At 47.7% G+C, this 23125-nt stretch overlaps 1 protein-coding gene across 1 annotated transcript in view; it reads right to left on the bottom strand.

The window, feature by feature from the left end:
* Positions 1 to 23125, bottom strand: part of LOC147108699 (sterile alpha motif domain-containing protein 10-like) — a 147149-nt gene that overhangs the window by 27755 nt on the left and 96269 nt on the right. Inside the window, exon 4 of the mRNA XM_086005428.1 lies at positions 18521 to 18661. Coding sequence (XP_085861554.1) covers positions 18521 to 18661 — 141 coding nt within the window. The remainder of the gene's footprint in view (positions 1 to 18520; positions 18662 to 23125) is intronic.

Below are 23125 nucleotides of genomic sequence, written 5' to 3'. Positions count from 1 at the left end.
AAGGAAGGTTGTAAAGGTAAGTAAAGGTATGTAAAACTTATTTAAACACTTTACACAGACCAAACACACTTACCTTTGCACCCATCACTCACCTGAACACCGGACATCTCGAACCCTCCAAGCCCTTCATCCCGACGGTCTGCCTCCTCTAACTTGGCATGGTTTGGAGCCATCAGGAATCTCACACTTCAACATTAAAAATAGGGATTAGGCTAAAAACTGCCTGTTAACTACCTGCTAACAGGCAGTTAATTGGCACTAATCCCCTTCCCGCCTCGGGGAGGAGGGTCCCAGTGCGGGTCAGGTACCCGCCTCCTTTGAAACTGGCATGGAGGCGGGTTGGGTGCGGGATGGGTTCGTGCCCCCCCGATTTCGGGATTTTAACCCCCCACACGCCTCCAATCCCGCCTCCATGGCCCAATGAAAATCCTGCCCAGTGTGTCTATGCTGTGGTGAGGAGAATTGTGGGAATACACGCACACATTTTATAGTGAGTTGTGGTGCTTACCATGCCACTTATGAAGAACTTTGGTACTTGGTGTCTGTACAGTGAGGGCTCAAGCTTGCTTTGCTATTTGTCTAATGACCAACTAATGACAATGCTCCTTAGGGAGCAGCGGAAGAGAAAGAAGCAAAAAGTAAGCAAGGCCTTCTTGAGATTCATGCAGCTCCAAGTTGACAAACCTGGTGATGAAAGTTCCGAACCAAGTCAATCCTCACAGCAAAGTCTATAATCTGATACCAGAACCAGGCAGGTCCATAGTGCTCCAGGGCACTGTTGATGATTGACCAGCTAGCATGGATCATTAATGGAGGAGTACATTTGTCAATGGAATTTTCCCCATTTGGCTCCAAGATAACCTTGCAAGTCAATGGTTCAGACAGGACAAGTAGTAGGAAGCTTATCAGTGCTCTGTATAGATTTAGCTGGTTAAACACCCTGTGCATACTTGGGGGTTAGTAAGCCTTGGCTCTTGCCAACCTGCATCTAACAGGCCAATTTCAACATCTCGTGTTGAATTTCCACGAGGATTTCCCAATCAGCCGCTGTAACTTCAGCGGAAGATGTGCCGGCATTTCTGCAGATTTTCTGCCAAGGTTATGTAGATGACCAGGAGGATCCTCTTGGAAATTCAACCCCTTCATGCCCTCATTGCACTTAGTGGCACCCATATAAGTTTACAAGGTTCACTCAACATAAATTATTCCACAGTCCTGCACAGGCTGAGCCCAATGTAGGGAGCCTGCCCGATGTAGGGAGCCTGCAGGATGCAGGGACAGAATATTTGGCATAGCAGCAAATTTAAAAAGCTACTGCTGTCTTTAAAAAAGCACTTGCAAATGTTCATGCCAATAAGAAAGCTGCAAAGTACAAATCAGTTAAGGATGACATTTGATTTCATATCAGATTACATGCTGCAAACTGGGCTTCGTGTAGTATTAACATCCTGAAATTGAGCTGTGGCAAGGCTATGTCTGTGTCTTGTGATTACATGCTCATGGTGCAGAGCCTGCCATTGATTGGGAGGGGGGGAAATGATTTCCCAAGATGTCCTCCCGGCAGGCAAGGCTCTGTAACGGAGCTGTATTCATAAAACATACGCTGCGTTTAAAAATCTGCCATAAGTGTTTTTGCTGAATTAATTTTGTGGTTGTTTCTCATGATTTCAGTTGTGCATTGTCCTCATTTGTGAGACTATCCTTCAACAATCAGAAAGAACATACATTTCAAAGCTTTTGTTTCTGAGAACCTAGTGTAACAAGTTGATGCAGGCACAGGACTCAGTGGTCAATTAGACATGCAGACTAATCTTAAAACAAGTGCGGTTTCTTCACCCATCTTATGCCTTTATTTGCAGCAATGGACAAGCCAGTAAAAAGTGATGGGCCGGATATTCCGATCCCTACGGGTGGGTACGGGTGTGTACGCACTGTGTACCCACCCGTAGGGACATCGGAAACGCCGGTTTTAGGCATGCACTGTGCATGCACTGGAAACCGGCATTTCCGATCTGCCAAGAAAGCTCTTGACAGATCCTCTGGCTGCCTGGGAGCAGGGCCTCTGAAGGCAGATAGTTCTGCTTTTTGGAGACCCCACAGAAAACACAGGTCTTCCTGTCAAATGTATGAAGGGAGATTCCCTTCTTTGATTGGCTCCCCATGGCCCATGTGATCCCAGGGACGCTGCGAACTACCTGCGCCTCTGGGATATGTGGGCCCTGCACACCGGCAGTTTGGAGAGGCCCAGCAGCGGAATTGTGCGCCTCCCGGGAGCCCTCAGGTAAGGGCGCAGATTTTTCCAGAACTTTCCCATCTCCCTCTCAATCCCTTCCTCTCCACAACTAAAGCATTTCCCTCCTTTTTATTCTTACAGGCTGGGACTGATTAAAGGCAATTAAGGGCAACAATTTCTTAAAGCTACACCGTCTTTTTTATTTAACTTCTTAAAGTTGTATCCCGATCATGTATGGATTACATATCATCCCTCTCTCACTCTGATACACCAGAAAAGAAATGTGTCAGATTTTATTTTAAAGACCTTTTTTGCTGACCTTTTTAATCCTGCGAGCTTGCTGTGTGTAAATTGACTGCCGTGTTTCCTACATTACAACAGTGACTACACTTCAAAAAGTACTTCATTGGCTGTAAAGCAATTTGGGATGTCTAGTGGTCGTGAAAAGCACTATATAAATACACATCTTTCTTTTTGTTTTTGGACATGCCAGACTGTCGAATCTTTTGTTCTGCCACAAAATATCGTTAACTGAAAGCTGAAAGACTGTAGGGTAAATTTTACAAATGCCTGCTCCTGGCATGGAGCCTCACCCAGCAATATGGCACACAGGGAAATCATACACGTCCCCTACAAATGCAAGTCTCTGTGCCAGAAGCATACTTTCAGGAAATTTACTTTCTGCATAAAACTGAAAAAAAAATCATTGTGTAATTGTTAATTTCCCCTTAATTCAAGCAAGCACTTTAAAAAATATTTACTAAAGCACTGAACAAACTCTAGGGTTGAACACAAGGGTAAGTTCAGTGATCCTGCACTACCTGCAGGGAGCCACGCACTAAGGCAGGGCTACAACAATGCAATGCCAACTCTCAGACCCATGTTCCCTTCAAGCACTGCTCACTGCTGGGAGTGTGAGATCGCTGAACTTACCCAATGGTGTGTTATCAGGTAGATGATAACTGGACTGCAGCAGTGGACCAGTCACTCAGAGGTCCAGTGCCAGGAGCATGAATATGCAGAAAGCCACCAATTTGTCTCAACTGAATGAATTAAAATGGAATTTCAAGGTCCAAAGATGTTGACCTGAGGCTTGCTCCATATTGGGCCTCTGGCCTTCTTTCCATAAAGCTGGCAAGCTGTGGAAGCCAATCGAGCGTCCTGATGCAGCTTGCTGGTCAGGGTATTCACAAAATTCAGCCAGCTCGGTGGGGGGAGGGGGGTTGCGGCAAAAGGGAGAGAGGGTGAGCCCATGCCAGCAGTCTTATGTTCATTAATAAATAGACATTCTTATTATGAACACAGCTAGCTTTTGCTAGTTACTTTATTGAGCACATGTGGACTGGTACAGTATCTGTAGAGGCTTCCATCTTGACTGTTGCCTTGTGGGTAGCCTAGTGTCTCATGGGTAATGTAGTCTTAATATATATATACAGCTGGGTAGTGTAGTCTTATATACAGCTCTACACAGCTCTACGGCTCCACCTAGTGTCCACTATAGAATGACATGTTATTGATCATTACAAGCAGTACTGCTGTGGTGCCAGGAGGAGCTCCACATTAAGGTAAATTAAAAATAAAACTTTCCCCCCAACTTCTAACTTATTCTACCTTCCAACCCCAGCTTCAAACCCTGCTCTACTTTTCCCCAGCCTGTCCAACCTCTAACCCTAGCCTACTTTCCTCTCACCCCATCCCAGCTTCTAACCCTGGTCTTCCTTCCTGCTTCCCCAACCTCTAACCCTACTCTATCTTCCCACTTATTCCCCAAACTCTAACTTCCCCCCACTATTTGGCAACTCATCTCTACCCCGCAAGTACCTAACCCTACTCTACCTTCCTCCTCTGGTCTTTTCTCATCTCCAGTGTTTCAGTCCTTCTCCAGCCATGGTTCAATTATCCCCCATCTCTCACCCTGCTCAGCCTGAAGACTACACCTGGTGTTGTACATGGGGAGTCAACACCATGAGAGATCTACTTGTAGTTTTGAAAAAAAATCTGAGTCAGTCTGTCTGTCAATGCCATTCTACTTTGAATGTATTTTGTGCTTGCGATAAGCACCATCAATGGTGGAATACTCCCATACATTTTGCAGCCATGTTAGCTTCAAGATCCCCAAGATTATGGTTGGCACAGTTTAGATGTAGAAGGGTAATGGTGTCTTTCCTCTGCCTCAACAATTGCATTATCCCAACTCTAGAAGGGAATCCTTGATGCACCAGTATTGTACTTTCATTTCTTGTATCACTCATGATTGATACCCTTCTGTGAGAGACTGCTAGTTTAATAGCACTCACAACAGCCACATGAAATGACATTTCAACAACAACAATCTACCCTTCATCGTCATTAGCTATCCTCTGCATACCACAGGTAACTCACATGTATAAACACAGAAAAAGGTGGGCTTGGTCATTCCCAAATGGTCCAATTGCATTGTTTATTGCACCAATGAAAGCCAAATTGTTCATGTGTGTTTTGCTTATAAAAGTCAGTGTGATATGTTTCCTTATTTTACAGTGCACCACACACAGATCAATTCTCCATTACTGATGTTAGTGTACCCTCAAGTGTTATCACTCAAAATTTGATGTGACCATGGCAATGCCCACTGTACCAATGTGGAAGTTCATTTTCCTGTATTTTAACTATGATCTAAATAAATACTTATTTTAGTGATTTTTATCCCAACGTACTCAGGTTTTTTTCTCCCGATGTTCTCCCATTTTCGACACTAAAGGTACAACTGAAAACTCCTAAAGAAACATGTCTTTTTAAATTGGCAGTAACAATGACTAGTGCTCCTTACATGGAGCCCCATGGGCCATATATAAACAGTTACAATGCAAGGCATCCATTTCTCTTGTGTAGAACATTAAACTTGCAATTATTAGAAAATGGATTTGAAAACCCATGCACAAGCATTTTATATTTAACTAGCTGGAGTGCCCGGCGGTGCCGAGGCTTTTTCGAGGGCATGTTGTTGTTGGAAGAGAGAGAGAGAGCGACTGGGGGGGAAGAGAGAGAGCGACTGGGGGGGAAGAGAGAGAGCGACTGGGGGGGAAGAGAGAGAGCGACTGGGGGGGAAGAGAGAGAGAGACTGGGGGGGGAAGAGAGAGAGCGACTGGGGGGGAAGAGAGAGTGCGACTGGGGGGAAGAGAGAGAGCGACTGGGGGGGAAGAGAGAGAGCGACTGGGGGGGAAGAGAGAGAGCGACTGGGGGAAGAGAGAGAGCGACTGGGGGGGAAGAGAGAGAGCGACTGGGGGGAAGAGAGAGAGCGACGGGGGAAGAGAGAGAGCAACTGGGGGGGAAGAGAGAGCGCGACTGGGGGGAAGAGAGCGCGCGACTGGGGGAAGAGAGCGCGCGACTGGGGGGGAAGAGAGCGAAGAGAGGGAAGGAGAGAAAGGGGAAAGGGGTGGGGGAGCAAGGGGTGGGGGAGCAAGGGGTGGGTGGGGGAGAAACGGGTGGGTGGGGGGGAGAAGGGTAGGGTGGGTGGGGGAGAAAGGGGTGGGGTGGGAGAAAGGGGTGGGTGGGGGGTGGGGGAGAAAGGGGTGGGTGGGGGGTGGGGGAGAAAGGGGTGGGTGGGGAGAAAGGGGTGGGGGAGAAAGGGGTGGGTGGGGGGGAAAGTGGGTGTGGGGGGGAAAGGGGGTGGTGGGTGGGGGGGGTGGGGGGAAAGGTGGGTGGGGGGTGGCGGGGGGGGAAGTGGGGGTGGGGGGGTGGGGTGGGGAAGGGGGGGTGGGGATGTGTGGGGGGGGAATGGGGGGTGGGGGTGTGTGTGGGGGTGTAGGGGGGAAGGGGGTGTGGGGGGGGAAGGAGGGGTGTTGGGGGGGAAGGGGGTGTGGGGGGGAAGGGGGGGTGGGGGTGTGGGGGGGTAAGGGTGGAAAGGGGGGGAGAGAGAGGAGAGGGAGGGAAAGGGAGGGGGGAAGGGGGGGTTGGGGGTGAAAGGGAGGGGGGGAAAGGGAGGGGGGGAAAGGGAGGTGGGGAGCCAGCAGACCCTCTCCCAGTGTTGGGCCCTGACTGGGCCAGAAGCCTGGGACTGGAGTTGTGCTGCTGGCCGTTGGAGAAGCCTAGGCCTCGGGTCCCTGCACTGACAGGTGGGGGAGCAAGGGGTGGGGAAACATGAAACTTAAAGTACTTATAAAACATTTCTGGTAAATCTTTCTATAACATACACTTTACAACCTCACCAATCTTTTTATTAAAAAAGGGGTCCTCAGTGTGTTGTATCACAAACAATGGCTGCTGCTTGCTTTTCAGTTGGAAAGCTTAGGCCCCGCCCACACAGTCGATTGTCTGTCTCAGTCACCAGGACCCGATTGGGAGCACAGAAGCCCCACCCACTCTATGTTCCTGTACTAAATGGCTGCGCATGCACTCTGTTACACACTGAATCAAAATGGCGTTGCACTGAAACTTTTCGCCCTCCTTGACAAAGATGGCTGCCGTTAACCTGGGGCTGTCAGCAGAAGAAATTTCCTCAGCTGCAAACTACAGGATCTTCAGATTATTATTCGGGGCTTGCGACCTACCCCAGTTGCTTATGAAGCCTCCCCACCTACTGACCCCGGGAATGGAGCTGAGGCAGCGCACCCTCTCCCCTCTGCCAGTGTTTGTCTCTGTCTAGGCCGGGAGCCTGGGACTAGAGTTGCGCTGCTGGCAGTTGGAGAAGCCTAGGCCCCGGGCCTTGAAAAACAGTGAAAGGTAGGAAAATTATAGAGGTTAGAGAAAAGATTTACAAATTAATTAACTTTTTTTAAAAACAATTTGTGTTTTAAAAGCAACTTTTTTTTTTTGCTGGCACGCGCCAGGAACCCGCCCCTGCCACGCAGCGATTGGTCGACCGTCGGGTCGCTCGACCGTACGATTGGTCGACCTTAATGTCACTCTATTGCTAATGAGCGAATAATGAGATGCTAATGAGCGGAATTTTGAACGTTTTTTGGATACCGCGGGCGCAATGTTTGTCTCGCCGAAACGTAAATACGCTTATGACCGTTCCGGAATCGTAAGCTTTCTTTTGATGTAACGCATGTGTCGGTACGCTCTATAACTTGAGAGTGTATAGCCAGACAGACAGAAGGACAGACAGACAGATAGACAGACAGACAGACAGACAGACAGACAGATGTATCCTTTTATATATATATAGACTAGCTGAAGTGCCCGGCGGTGCCGAGGCTTTTTCGAGGGCATGTTGTTGTTGGAAGAGAGAGAGAGAGCGACTGGGGGGAAGAGAGAGAGCGACTGGGGGAAGAGAGAGAGCGACTGGGGGAAGAGAGAGAGTGACTGGGGGGAAGAGAGGGAGGGGAGGGGGGAGGGGAGGGGAGGGGGAGGGGAAGGGGAGGGGGGAGGGGAGGGGGAGGGGAGAGGGGGGAGGGGAGGAGGGGAGGGGAGGGGGGAGGGGAGGGGGAGGGGGGGAGGGAGGAGGGGGAAGGGAGGGGGGAGGGGGGAAGGGAGGGCGGGGGGGGAGGGGGGGGAAAGGGAGGGGGAGGGGGGAAAGGGGGCGGGGGGGAAGGGAGGGCGGGGGGCCCCCCCCGAGGGTCGCGGCCCCCCCCCAGGGTCGCGGCCCCCCCCCCGAGGGTCGCGCGCCGCCCCCCGCCCCCCGAGGTGAAGACCGCCGATTGCGCGCGCAGCAGGAGCTGAGACGCGGCGTCTCTCTCTGGCTGGGCCGGCGGGCCCGGTTGCCAGGGTAACCGTGACGCTGACCAAGCCCCGCCCCCGGGCCGAGCCAGAGAGAGAGAGAGACGCCGCGTCTCAGCTGCTCCTGCTGCGCGCGCGGCCCCCCCCCCGCCGAGGGTCGTGGCCCCCCCCGAGGGTCGCGCCCCCCCCCGAGGTGAAGACCGCCGATTGCGGCTGTGCGAGACGGCCGGCCAGGGTTGCCAGGGTAACGCTTGATGCTCAGCAAGCCTCGCCCCCCGGCCGAGCCAGAGAGAGACAGCGCGTCTCAGCTCCTGCTGCACGCGCACCCTAGCGGCGCTGGGCTGAGGCTCGGCCCTCCAGCCTTCGAGTGGGGCCGGGAGGTGCCTAGCTCGGGCGTGGGTGCGGAGGAGACGCCGAGGCTTCTAGGCCTACCTGGAAAAACGGGGAAACGTAGGAAAATTAATGAGATTAGATAAGTTAATTACTTTCTAAATCATTTTTTTTTAAAACAATATGTGTTTTAAAAGCAACGTTTTTTTTTTAAGACGCAGAAAGCGGGAAAAAGAAAGGAAAAGTTTGGAATCAAGATGGCGGCGACTCACCTCGGTTCAGAACGATAAGGCCCGGCCACACGCGTACCGATTGGCCCGGCGGCACACGCCAGCAACCCGGCGTACGATTGGTCGAGCTCGAGGTCACTCTGTCGCTAATGAGCGGATAATGAGATGCTAATGAGCGGAACGTTGAAGGTTTTTGGGATACCGCGGGCGGGATTTTAGCCCGGCCGAAACGTAAGTATGCTTAAAACCGTCTCGGAAGCGTAAGCTTTCTTTGGAGGTAACGCGCGCGTAGGTACGCCCTGTAACTTTCGAGCGCATAGCCTGACAGACGCACAGGCGATGACAGACAGAATGACAGACAGACAGAATGACAGACAGACAGACAGACAGACAGATCGACCGATTTATATATATAGATGTACTTATGGGTTGAAATGGTGGTGGGTGATACTAGTATGAAATTTCTCTGTCTCATTTTAACAAAGGCAAACAGGAGAAAAATCATACAAATGCATTAATTACTAATGTCATATGGCACAATTTCAATCCAGTTGATCTTTTCACATTATCTTGCTCAAGGAATTTCTCAATGCTGTATGATTTTAGTTTACATTTTTGGATATATGTATCAAGATACATATGAATTACATTGAAAATAAATTATTCAATTTTATGCCATTCCTTTCTAAACTGATTGTTGCTTTCCTGTTTTCATTAAATTCATATTTTAAATCTTCTATGTATGCAATATTCTTTAGTTGTTTTTAATACTGTTGTTTATTATCCTTGTTTTGTTTTGGGCCGGGAAATGCAAATGGCGCATGAAATGTATGCACAAATAGGAACTGAGTCACCAGGGCTTTGTGGGCTAGATATTTGGGGCTCATCGGGCATCTATGGCTCAAAGACCGCAATTTGGGAATAGCATTAAACAAAAACTCTTGTGTAAATAAAAGCTGAGTGGCAGTATTTAGTCCTGTAATGGGTCCTTGAAAAGTGTGTAAATTTGCTGTATACCTAGTGTATTAACAGTTTATTGATTGAAGTGTACAGGTAATGCTGCTAAAAATTGGGATCCTTATAGAAAATCAACTACTCTGTGAAATTAAAGTATCCTTACAGGAACTGAGACATTTAAGACTTGTTAATCCCCATATTCCATACCAATATGTCTTTTTTGGAGTGGGTCCTACCTATGGATAATTTTGTTGGGCAAAAAATTGCATTATTTTCAATGTTTGCTTTATAAACTGGAAAATCTAATTTAAATGGAACCTGATCATTTACCTAATCACTTTCACAGACATTTCACAATAGTGCTCCACAAACTGATGTACCAATGAATCCCGTGAAAACTCCAGAAGATCTATTGTTCCATTAATTTCTTTTAAATTTCACATTATGACAGCAGATTCACTGTATATTTGTAAATCAGCCCAGAGTAATTCTTGTTATAGCCCCATAATCATTATTATGCCTCTCAATTAAAATTCAGAAGGGTTATTAAGATCTCAGGCTCAAAACTACTATTGATGATATTAATTGACAAGCATTTAACCCGTTCATAAGACCTTCATTTGTCTGCCATTTTAACAGAGGACTAACCCATTCATTAAGAACATAAGAAATAGGAGCAGCAGTAGGCCATTTGGCCCCTCGAGCCTGCCCCGCCATTCAATAAGATCATGGCTGATCTGATCTTGGCCTCAATGCCACTTTCCCGCCCACGCCCCATAAACCTTGACTCCCCTGTAGCTCAAATATATGTCTATCTCCGCCTTGAATATGTTCAATGACTCTGCCTCCACAGTTCTCTGGGGTAGAGAATTCCAAAGATTCACGACTCTCTAAAAGAAGAAATTCCTCCTCATCTCTGTTTTAAATGGGCGACCCTTATCCTGAAACTGTGCCCCCTAGTACTAGATTCCCCCACGAGGGGAAACATCCTCCCTGCATCTACCCTGTCAAGCCCTCTCAGAATCTTATATGTTTCAATAAGACCACCTCTCATTCTTCTAAACTCCAATGAGTATAGGCCCAGCCTGCTCAACCTTTCTTCATAAGACAACCCCTTCATCTCAGGAATTAACCTCGTGAACCTTCTCTGAACTGCCTCCAATGCAAGTATATCCCTCCTTAAATAAGGAGACCAAAACTGCACGTAGTACTCCAGGTGTGGTCTCACCAGCGCCCTGTACAGTTGCAGCAAGACTCCCCTACTTTTATACTCCATCCTCCTTGCAATAAAGGCCAACATTCCATCTGCCTTCCTAATTACGTGCTGTACCTGCATGCTAACTTTTTGTGTTTCATGTACGAGGACCCCCAGATCCCTTTGTACCGCAGCATTATGTAGTCTCTCGCCATTTAAATAATAATTTGCTTTTTTATTTTTCCTACCAAAGTGGATAACCTCACATTTTCCCACATTGGTGCCTAGAAATGTATATGGCTACACGAATAATACTGTGTTTAAATGATAAGTTTTGTTTTCCTGGAAAGCTTGCATTAGAATTTGACACAGTCTTTTTAATCAGTTAGATTAGGTGAAACATAAACATTCCACACGGGGGCCCATAGTTTGGCCGTGCCAGGCTAGTTATCTGTTGTTTGTAAGTTAGGGTTTTGACTTTGTTAATGTATCTTTAATTTGGCCAGTGAAGGCCCAACCTATGTTTCTTCCATTATTACTAATAACCATATTATAATCTCCACAGATAGAATTTGGAGTTTGTTTAGCAGAACTGCTTGTGAAGATAATTAAAAGTTAATTAGGAAAAGACATAGAATGAAAGGAATTTGAGGAGGCTAAAGTATCCATCTTAGAATGGGCCATTTGTCAGATGAAGGTGAGATAGCCCAAGCAGCTGCAAGTTGTTATGTATTTTTGAAAGGGAAATAAAAGTATAAAGCAAAAGCTATTGAACACTGAAAGCAGCGGGAAACCATAATTCATGGGAATGTAAAAGTTCCCAGAGAAAAGTTTACAGCAGAAAAAGGAAGGGAATCATAAGACCGTACTTGTGAAGGTCAGAATGGTGAGCTAGTGACTGGTTAATGTGCGGCAGCTCTGGCTGGGGCCATGATTAAGAAGGACAAGGCCGGGCCTTGCACTTGCTGGGTTAAGGAGTATAGAGTCAAAAGATATAAGATGGATTCCAATGGAGGAACCTTCAAAATGTAAAAACAAGAAAGATAAATTGGATGAAGTAATGAGACCCTCTTTTGGGGAGGGCTTTCATCCAAGAACCAAGACAAAGAACTTAAGCTGTCATTGGTTGATGAAGTTTTGGAGGAACCTCTATAGGTTCAATGGTCTTATTAATAACTTGGCCTCAAACCCACCCCAAAAAAGAGAATAAAAAGTGACACCCCAAGGGCTTGCACACAGACTGTGGAAGGGAGAGCTGAACAGAAGTTAAAAAGATAAGTTGGGCTGGTCGAATGCTCTTTTGAGAGTGATCCCATGCTCACCATCGAAGGCCCTAGAGAAAGAGAGAGAGAGAGGCCAGAAGCCAGAGAACTGTTCACACATGCCAGGTGTCTGTCTGATTGGGTCCGGTACAAGCTGCTTGTCACGGTCGTATGTTTTTGCTGTATTACTAGTGTGTTATATTCCGTCCTAAATTCTGATTAAACACAATGGCCTAGAAATTCATTGTAGCCACTTTTGGGGCGGTAAAGTCGGGCGGCCGCTAAAGTTTGCGCCCGGCGCAAAATCGAGGCCACTTCTCCGATATTCATTAGCTTCGCCCTAAGAGTTTGCTCGAGCGCTAAAACTGGCGCTGCACGCCTCTCTTTAGGCGCTAAGCCGGAGGTGCTGAGCGAGAGCGCCGAGGCCAGGCGCAGCGCAGGTGCGGCCACCTCGTGATTGACAGCAGACACCCTGGCGCCGGCCAGCTCTTAAGGGGGAAGGGTCGACTTGGTCTGCTGCCACGCCCTGGATAGTGGAGCCCTCCAGCTAGGCCTGAACACTGCTGCTGGACCCAAATAGCGCCTGAAGCCATGCAGAAGGCCCGTGAATGAGCGCAGCGCTTCTCAGAGCTTGATCTGAGTGTGCTGGTTGGTGCTGTGGAGAAGAGGCGCCATATTTTGTACCCGGACAATGGCAGGAAGGCGCCGGGCCGCGTCTACCGGAGAGCCTGGAGGCATGTCGCCAGCAAGGTGTCAGCCAACAGCGAGGTCCCCAAAAAGTTTAATGACCTCACTCGGATTGTCAGGGTGAGTACCCTTTCTAGTGTCCTCCTCATCCTTGCATGTGCACCTCACATTATGGGCAAAGGGACCTGAAAGCCCTAATGGCCAGCCCTCATGCAGCAGCTATGAGACAGGCATGAACATCAATTGCACATTCTGCACTTAACACACTGGCCAAGCTATTCCACCATGGGAGGCAGTGCACACAAGATCAGGGCTACACACTGGCCAGGCTATTCCACCATGGGAGGCAGTGCACACAAGATCAGGGCGACACACTGGCCAGGCTATTCCACCATGGGAGGCAATGCACACAAGATCAGGGCTACACACTGTACTTAGAGGCCGTCCTTTCTCTTGCAGGCCAAGCTGGCCAATAATAAGAAGAGCCGGACTGCGACCGGGGGAGGCCGACCCCAGATCCAGCCGCTCACCGAGCTGCAACATCGCGTGGAGCGCATCATGGGTGGCCGGGTGATTGGCCCCGTTGCATGTGGAGAAGCCGACCCTGTTCTGGGCACCAATGGTAAGGACATCACCTTTTGGACCTCTCTCGTCCCACTTGCGCATCAGATCTACATCCTTTGCCACTGTCCGACCAATGCGCTGAATGCCACCACTCATGCATCCCTCGCTGACGCCCTCTCCTCACTCTAAAGCTACTCTTGTGCCTTCCTGCTTTCAGATGGTGAGGAGGAGGTCCCTGAACTTGCCAGTGACAGCCCCTCAGAAGAGGAGGAGGAGGAGGAGCAAGAGGAAGGCGGCCCATCAGGGGAACCCTCAGCCACGGCAACCCATGCGAATGTAGGGGACACGTCTTCCCTGGAGGGGAGCGTGGCGGAAGTGTCAGAGGGGAGGGGAGCTCATGGGACCTGCGGCCTGCAGAAACGCGGGAGGGGGGTGGAAGCTCAGCGGCCTTCTCCCCAGAGGGGGGAAGGGTCGGAGGGGAGTCCAATTGCTGAGCCCAGCGGCGTCCAGCAACGCAGGAAGGGTCGGCCAGCTCGGCGGCCTTATCCCCAGAGGGGGGAAGGGTCGGAGGGGAGTCCAATTGCTGGGCCCAGCGGCGTCCAGCAACGCAGGAAGGGTCGGCCAGCTCGGCGGCCTTCTCCCCAGAGGGAGAGTCCGGCCTCCAGTCCGGAGATGGTCTTCGCCGAGGAGATGGGACGCCTCGAGGACTTGTCCGCGGACTCGGAGCGCCGGCACACGGAGCTCATGGGGGTAGTGGCACGGTTGCCTGAGGCCATCGAGTCACTCTCTCGGAGTGTGACCGACGTCGGGGCCTCACAGGCCATCAGTTTGGCGGAATTCGGGGCAGAGCAGGCAGCGAGTCGGGCGGCATTCGGGGCAGCTCAGGTAGCGAGTGGGCAGCTGATCAGTGGTGCCGTGCAGTCACTGGGTGCTCTGATGAGGTCACTGAACAGGGCAACACGGGCACTCACTGCTGCCACACTCGCTGTGTCAGCCAGGCATCGCCAGGGCACCCGGCGCGCTGCAGCAGCACAGCAGTCTGTCCCTCGGCAGATTGGTGCGCATGTTGCAGTGCTGGCCCGGGTGAGTGCCAGTGTCTCAGGCGACCAGCGAGCGCCTGCCATCCGCCAGCTTGCCCCCATTCCTCCAGCCGCCACTGCCACTCCCCCGTGGAGCTGCCAGGAGCTGCTGCAATGACTGATGCTGGCCAGCCACAGCTGCAGCATTCAACAGCCGCCCGCTCGACGGCCAGACCTCGACTAGGCCGACCCCCAAGGGCATCTGCCGTCACGACATGTGCCCCTCAGGAGCCTGCCCCCAGCCTTGCAGCAGCCAATGGCCTTACTTTGAGGAGGAGCAGCAGGGCGGGCAGGGGCCACACAAAGATGGCCAAGGCATCGCCCTAGCGGGCCAAAAAGTCGAATGTGTGGCCAGTTGTGTTTGTTTTTTGAGGCCGAGAATTGGATGTTTGTTTTTTGAGGCCGAGAATTGGATGTTTGTTTTTTGAAGGCCGAGAATTGGATGTTTGTTTTTTGAAGGCCGAGGATGTGATGTTTGTTTTTTACGAAGGCCGAGGATGACGGCCATTTTAGTTGCACTGTTTTGTTAATCCTCTCCAGGTTGTGGGAGCGAGTAATGTGTTTGAGTGTTTTTTGGGGGTTTCGTCTGTTTTTGGTTTTTGGCCCTGAGTTTGTACAATAAAGCATTTTATTTATTAACATTGTCTATGTTTGATCTTTGAAGTGTTTGTTGCCTTAACCGGCTGAGGGCTTGCGGAGCGGCTGCAATCATGTTCTTTCATTGGCACAAGCCATTCCCTGACAGGGGGCCTAGAAGTGACGTTCAATAAGCCGCCGACGGGCGGCCCTTGGACCTTCTGCCTCCCTCCTGGGCTGGTACCCCTCGTCCTCCTCCTCATGCTCCTCCTGCTCCTCCTCCTGAGGTGGTGGTCCAACATGAGGTGGCAGTGCCTGAGTCCTGCGGATAGTCAGGTTGTGCAGCATGCAGCAAACGACGACGAATTGGGCGACTCGCTGCTGTGAATACTGGAGGGCTCCCCCGGAGCGATCGAGACAGCGGAACCATTGCTTGAGGACGCCGATTGTTTGTTCTATGATGTTCCTAGTCGCTTGATGGCTCTCGTTGTATGCCTCTTCAGCAGGGGTCGTGGGCGCGTGGAGCGGGGTCATGAGCCAGGTACACAAAGGATAGCCTTTGCCTCCGATAAGCCATCCTCTTGGGTGAGGCTGTGCCTGGAACATGTCAGCCACAGTTGTCTGTCGCAGGATAAAGGCATCGTGGCTGCTGCCTGGAAAGCGGGCATTGACAGCTAGGATGCGCTGCCTGTGGTCACACACCAGCTGTATGTTGAGGGAGTGGTAGCCCTTCCGGTTGCGGTAATCCTCGGCATGCTCCAGAGGTGCCCGCAAAGCCACATGCGTGCAGTCAATGGCGCCCTGCACCATGGGGAAGCCCGCTATTCTTGCAAATCCCACTGCACGCTGCTGCTGCTTGTCCAGGGTCATGGGGAAGGAGATGAATTGATGTCTCCTTCTGAAAAGGGCATCGGTCACCTGGCGGATGCAGCAATGCACGGCGAACTGGGAGATGTTAGCGATGTCCCCAGCAGCGGATTGGAAGGAGCCGGTGGCATAGAAGTTGAGAGCCACTATCACCTTCACTGCCACCGACAGAGACATCATGCGCATCAGCTGTGGCTGCAGATCTCTGTGAAGCAGCTGGCAGATGTCTGCAATCACCTCCCTTCTGAATCGCAGCCTCCTAACACACTTCGCGGCAGACATGGTCAGATAGGAGGACTGCTGGCGGTATACCCTGGGTGGGTAAGGCCTCAGTTGGCGACGCCTGTTGCCCCCTCTGCGTCTAGCCAGGGCTGCCACTCTCTCACGGCGTCTGTAAGCCCTTCTGGCATAAGGCTGAAAGTCAGCGTTGGCACCCAATGCAGCCCCCATTATATGCTGGCAAACACTGAGCTCTCAATGAAGGCAAAGATAATTGCTAAGCTCTGGCCTGAGCCAAAAATACCGTCCTAGTGTTGGTCCAAACCAGTAAGCTCTCCTCCTTGGTCTCTCTCCAAAAAACCGTTGCACAAGAGTGAATGCTGCAAAATGGCTGGCCTTTATAGTGCAGGGTAAGTGCCCTTTAATTAGCGCTCCCCGCGGCCCGCCTCGGCTGTGTACCGTTCCACTTCACAGTCGTTAGGGCCGCCCGGCGCACAATGGGCCGGCGCGAGTGAAGTTCCGGTTCGGGGCGCACAAAGGGCGTTGCACTAGGAAATGACGTCATGATCTGCACGCGCAGCAGGGCGCGCGCTAAGACTTTGCGCCGGCGCTAAACGTGTACTGAAGTTGGGGCGAGGCGCAGATCGCGCTGCGCCCGGGCACTAAGCGCCTAGCGCTCGAGATCTACTCCTCCTAAGGCGGTAACGGCTGGCGCGCCCAACTGAATTTCTAGGCCAATATACCCACCATATTGGTTTGCACTCAATCCTGTTTACCAGAGATACGTGAATCTCTACAGCCCCCTAGTACTAGATTCCCCCACGAGGGGAAACATCCTCCCTGCATCTATCCTGTCAAGCCCCCTCAGAATCTTATATGTTTCAATAAGACCACCTCTCATTCTTCTAAACTCCAATGATTATAGGCCCATCCTGCTCAACCTATCTTCATAAGACAACCCCTTCATCTCAGGAATTAACCTAGTGAACCTTCTTTGAACTGCCTTCAATGCAAGTCTATCCCTCCTTAAATAAGGAGACCAAAACTGCACGCAGTACTCCAGGTGTGGTCTCACCAGCGCCCTGTACAGTTGTAGCAAGACTTCCCTACTTTTATACTTCATCCCCCTTGCAATAAGGGCCAACATTCCATTTGCCTTCCTAATTACGTGCTGTACCTGCAAACTAACTTTTTGTGTTTCATGTACGAGGACCCCCAGATCCCTCTGTACCGCAGCATTATGTAGTCTCTCTCCATTTAAATAATAATTTGCTTTTATATTTTTCCTACCAAAGTGGATAACCTCACATTTTCCCACATTATACTCAATCTGCCAAATTTTTGCCCACTCACTTAACCTATCTATATCCCTTTGCAGACATTTGTGTCCTCCTCACAACTTGCTTTCCCACCTATCTTTGTATCATCAACAAATTTGGCTACATTACACTAAGTCCCTTCATCCAAGTCATTAATATAGATTGTAAATACTTGAGGCCCCAGCACTGACCCCTGTGGCACCCCACTAGTTACAGTTTGCCAACCGGAAAATGACCCATTTATCCCAACTCTTTCTATTTTCTGTTAGTTAGCGAATCTTCTATCCATGCTAATATATTACCCCCAACCCTGTGAGCTCTTATCTTGTGCATTAACCTTTTATGTGGCACCTTATCGAATGCCTTCTGGAAATCCAAATACCCTACCTCTACTGGTTCCCCTTTATCCACCTGCTCATTACATCCTCAAAGAACTCTAATAAATTTGTCAAACACGATTTCCCTTTCATAAAACCATGTTGACTTTGCTTGATTTTAATATAATTTTCTAAATGTCCTGCTATTACTTACTAATAATGGATTCCAGCATTTTCCTAACTGGCCTATAGTTTCCTGCTTTCTGTCTCCATCCTTTCTTGAATAGGGGCGTTACCTTTGTGGTTTTCCAATCCGATGGGACCTCTCCAGAATCCAGGGAATTTTGGTAGATTACAACCATCTCTGCAGCCACTTCTTTTAAGACCCTAGGATGTAAGCCACCAGGGGCAGGGGACTTGTCAGCCTTTAGTTCCATTAGTTTGCCTAGTACTTTTTCTCTAGTGATAGTCATTGTTTTAAGTTCCTCCCTCCCTATAGCCCCTTGATTATCAATTATTATTGGGATGCTTTTAGTGTCTTCTACTGTAAAGACCGATACAAAATATTTGTTCAAAGTCTCTGCCATTTCCTTGTTTCCCATTATTAATTCCCCAGCCCTATCCTCTAAGGCACCAACGTTTACTTTAGCTACTCTTTTCCTTTTATATACCTGTGGAAGCTCTTATTGTCTGTTTTTATTTTTTTGCTAGTTTACTTTCATAATCTATCTTCTCCCTCTTTATTTTTTTTAGTCATCCTTTGCTGAGTTAAATGAATTAACACCTTAAATGTGGTTAAAATAGTGGAGAGGAATGTTATACAAGCCTATGAGCTAAAATAGACAACAGTAATTTCAAGCTTCTTGTGTAATGTAAATTGAAATATTGCATTATTTGAATCTTATGCCCAAGCAACCAGCAGTGCTGTATCAGTGTAGCAGAATCATTGGTCCTCAAGTCTGCTAGGGATCTCACTAAGTTCGCTGCAAAAACTGAATGTGAAAATGTAAAGATGGTTATGTTTACGCCATAGAACCAACTTTACCTTGTCTAAGTAGTTGTAGGTTTCTCACTTCCTCTCGTACCTGCAGCTGGAGAACCTGCTGAAGTACCTCTTGCCTTTGGCCTTCTTGCACTATTCCCATCCGCTCCAGCTTTTCACCATTTAGCCTGAGTAGTGCCCGACCTGAGGAGAGAATCAATTTTTTAAAATCTGGCATTTGCAGACTTTACAGAATACACATATAATAAGATTTTCCCTTTATTATTACATCCAATTTTTACCAGCTGCAGGAAATAAAGCAAATGAGACTTTATATTGTAAGTTAGAAAATGTTATGGTTTCACTGAAATAAGTTTTATTTGCTTAATACTGACAATCTATTATGTACCGCAGGAACTATGGGAATTCTGTAAAAAGCAATCAGCTCACTAATACAATAACTGCCCAACAAGAAAATACTATATTTGTAAACCTAAATGAAGTAATTATTCAATAAGTGCATAAAACCATCAAGACATCATGGATAATAGCTCTGACATGAGCAAGTGTTCTGTTGTGTTTCATTAGATACTTATTCACTCAGACATACAGTCCTTGCCTTGCGGCATTTTTAATCTAGTAAAGAAGACAGGAATCAATTCAATTCAATTTCCTTCAGGATGACAGAACATGTCCTTGCAGTGACTTATACTGACATCTATACACTCTTGTCAATACAAACTTGCCGTTAATGAGCACTAGAATAAAAATGAAACCATTCTAGGATGTAAAGCAGTTCACATATTTGGTTTGTTGTTCAGCGGCTCATTATTCTATGCCTCAAAAAGAGTAACTTTCAGATAACATTTTGATTTCTCTTCAAATATTATTAATCACATATGAAATTTAATGAAATATTAATATCTGCTGTAATTTGAGAGGTTTTATTTACAATATTTTATAACAAATTGTTTACAGAGTGACACATTTAGAAGAGTTCAGTTAACCCAAGGTGAAATACTAATCCCAATGCACCTCTGGTTAGTTGTGGTTAAAAATAATCCAGATAAAGAGTGGCCAAAAGTCAGCTCCCTTGGCTGAGCTTGTCAAGAATTTCCAGTAAGTTAAGTGGAGCAGCAGAAGATCTATATCAGATTGAATGTTGGGTTGGAGTGGTGGCGGCCTAATATTTCCATTAGATTACTTTTTACCTGACCGAGCAGTGCTGCAAGTAGGATTGTGTTCCAGCAAGGTTCAAAAGTGGAAAAATATACATTTATCTAGAACGACTTACCAATATCATAGAATCAGCATAATAAAGCCATTCAAAATATATTTTGTAAAAAGGCAAGAAAATGTACAATTGCACAAAACCTGTCCTATAATGGACAAGGTATAAGAAGTCACATGGGCATTACATAAGACACCATCTGTTACAAATTTGGGTCGGCCAGCTACTGTAGCATCAGTCGCTCCTGTAAGTGGTCTGAGTGTCCCACTTTTATGGAAATTGACTCACATTCTCCTATATCTACTTGTACAATACCTTAAAGAAAATATCTAACCACAGCCTCCCCCCCACCCCCACATACACAAGCACAATCTAAATACAATCATAAATATAAGATGGTCACGAATAAATCCAATAAGGAATTTAGGAAAAACTTCTTTACCCAGACAGTGATTAGAATGTGGAACTTGTACCACAAGGAGTAGTTGAGGTGAATTGTATAGATGCATTTAAGGGGATGCTAGATTAGTACATGAGGTTAAAAGGAATCGACGGTTATGCTGATAGTGTTAGATGAAGTAGTGTGGGAGGCGGCTCGTGGGGAGCATAAACATCAGCATAGACCAGTTGGGCCAAATGGCCTGTTTCTGTGCTGTAAATTTTATGTAATTATGTAATCTTAGATCCAAATAGTTCCTATCCCAATGTTAAGCTATAACCAATATGAAGGTAAAAGTTGACAGAAGCAAGGGGTGCTGTATTGTATGTTCTTTTGATAAGTACTGCTTCACTGAAGTGAAACTGAATACAAGGATGAACACATGAACTTACTAGAAAAAAGTACACAGAGTTTGTATTTATACTGAAACTTTAGGGTTGTTGTAAAGTGGTTTCCCCTTGGCAGCTAATGTTAAAGTATAACTCTGGAATCAGGGCCCAACTCAACTTTGGGGCTAGGCGGTGTGAGACAGCATGCAGTATAACTCCAGTGTGGTGTCAGACCTGGTTTAAAAAGTATCCAAGAGGAGAGGGGTCTCTTGGGACTCCTGAGGATTTTTTTATATACCAAACCAGAGTTTATTTAAATGTTTAGAAAGTGTAGAAACCACTGCCCAAACTCTCAAAGCATTTAAATTTTACTGAAGGAGAACTCTACATATGCTCCTGAATCACATACACAAAGAACTCTCCTAGGCAGGAGAATTGCAGTTAAAGCCAGTCAGGAACTGATCTGCAGTATAACTGCACTCTGAGAGAGCTATATAGACTATTACTGGATTTGTGCTGCTGTGCCTCTGATTTCACATATAAAGGACTTGTTATACTCAAAAGGATAATAATCACCTATCAGATGACAGCAAAATGGACAGAGTAAGGATTTCCTGAGCAGTATGTCATCTCTTGGGAGTGAAGTAAACTATATATATATTGACCTCAACAACCTACAAAATTTTGCCCTTAGCATCATTTTTAACAAGAAGCCTTGGAAATTCATATAGTATGTAGAAACTGTTTTATAATTCATGAACATCATATAAACCATACATCTATTACCTTGTAAAGCCTAGAACAATTTGTTTTTTTATCTGTAATACTAATAGAAAATATTTTCTGTTAAATACATTTTATTTTTATTAACATTTTTCTGATACAAAATTAGTGAGCACTGGAACATATGGATGTAATAAGGCATTCAAAATACAATCAGTATATACTGGCTCATATTTTCCAATGCCTGCGGGTGTGTACGCGCTGTGCGCACACCCGTCGGGACATTGGAAATGCCGGTTTCAGGCATGCAAATGCTCTTGACAGGTCAGACGCCTGACCTGGAGAAGGGCCTCTGTGGGTGGAGAGTTCCGCTTTCTGCAGAACTTCCACCCGCAGAAAACCCTTAAAAATCTTACGCATAATGGTGCAGAAATTCCAATCCCTACGGGTGTGTACGCGCTGTGTACTCACCCATAGGGACATCGGAAATGCTGGTTACAGGCATGCACTGCGCATGCGCTGGAAACTGGCATTTCCGATCTCAGATCCTCTGCCTGCCCGGGAGAAGGGCCTCTGCGGGTGGAGAGTTCTGTTTTTTGAAGACCCTCCGCCCGCAGAAAACACTTACAATTCTTGCGCCTGGTAAAAGCAGTTACCAGGATAAGAGTTGAAAAAAGTAAAAAAAAAAAAATTTCCACTGATTTATCATTTAAAAATACTTTAAAGAAAGGTAAGTTTATTTTTAGCCCCGTTAAAAACTTTAATTATTTTTTCAAAAAATAAAATTTTTGTTTAAAATACTTAGGGGGAGAAATTCGGTGGGCTGCGCCACCAGTTAGCGCCTAAAGAGGGCACTCAGTGGCTTTAGCGCCACTGGCCACGCCTCCCGCGATATTTAGCTGGGGCGCTAATGGCGGCGTTAGCCTGTTGCGCTGCGCCGCCACCGATGACGGGGCCTACCTGTGGTGACAGTGGCGCAAATTAAGGTGGAGGTGCGGGATGGCCCCCGGCCTCCTGTTCTCCCCCCGTGGCATTGCCGGCTGTTTTCCGAGAGCCCGGCACTTTTCCTTGGTGCCGGGCTCTTTTGCCGGCACTCGCGATCACTCATCGCGCTGGTGCAGGCCCCTCCCCCTTAAGAATGGGAGGAAGGCCTGCAGTACCGCAGCGCGCCGTGCCGCAGCGTGTGGCGCTGCGGCACGTTGCGCTGCGATATTCAGTTTCAGCGCCCTAAGAGGGACGCAGAGCGCCTCGAGCCTCGCCCCGTGTCCCTCTTGGGGCGCTCAAGCTGAATTTCCGGCGATCGCTGCTGCTCCGATCGCAGCGCAAAATCTGGCGCCCAGGCGAGCTTGGCGCCCCGTTTGCGGCTCCACCCAATTTCTCCCCCTTAATTTATTGTAATTTAAAGTCATTTAAAAAATTTGATTTTTTAAAAATTTGTTTAAAGTTTTACTATGTTTTGGGGGTGATCTCTATTCATATATTTGACAGGTCTTCTTGTCAAATGTATGAAGGGAGATTCCCTTCTCTGATTGGCTCCCCATGGCCCACGTGATCTACCAGCGCCTCTGGGATACGTGGGCCTGTGCACCGGCAGTTTGGAGAGGCCCAGCAGCGGAACTCTGCGCCTCCCGGGAGCCCTCCGGTCTTGGCGCAGATTTTTCCAGATCGCAGCCCTCTGCGGGAGGCCTGCGATCGGAATTTCTGGGCCATTAATAGTTTTTAAAAGTTTTTTTTTAAATTTCACTCATTTATAATTTTAAAATACTTTAAAAAAAGGTAAGTTTACTTTTAGCCCTGTAAAAAACTTTAATTATTATTTTTCAAAAAATTAAATTTGTGTTTAAAATATTTAATTTAATGTAATTTTAACTCATTTTAAAAACGTGATGGTTTTTTAAAAATGTATTTAATGTCATGATGTGTTTTTGGGGTGATCTCCATTCATA

This window comes from Somniosus microcephalus, chromosome 13 (assembly GCF_052327205.1).
Source record: "Somniosus microcephalus isolate GS21.2 chromosome 13, FLI_Smic_1.0, whole genome shotgun sequence".
NCBI lineage: Eukaryota > Metazoa > Chordata > Chondrichthyes > Squaliformes > Somniosidae > Somniosus > Somniosus microcephalus.
Note: the sequence above shows the minus strand (reverse complement) of the source record. Positions and strands in the feature narration are given on the sequence as shown.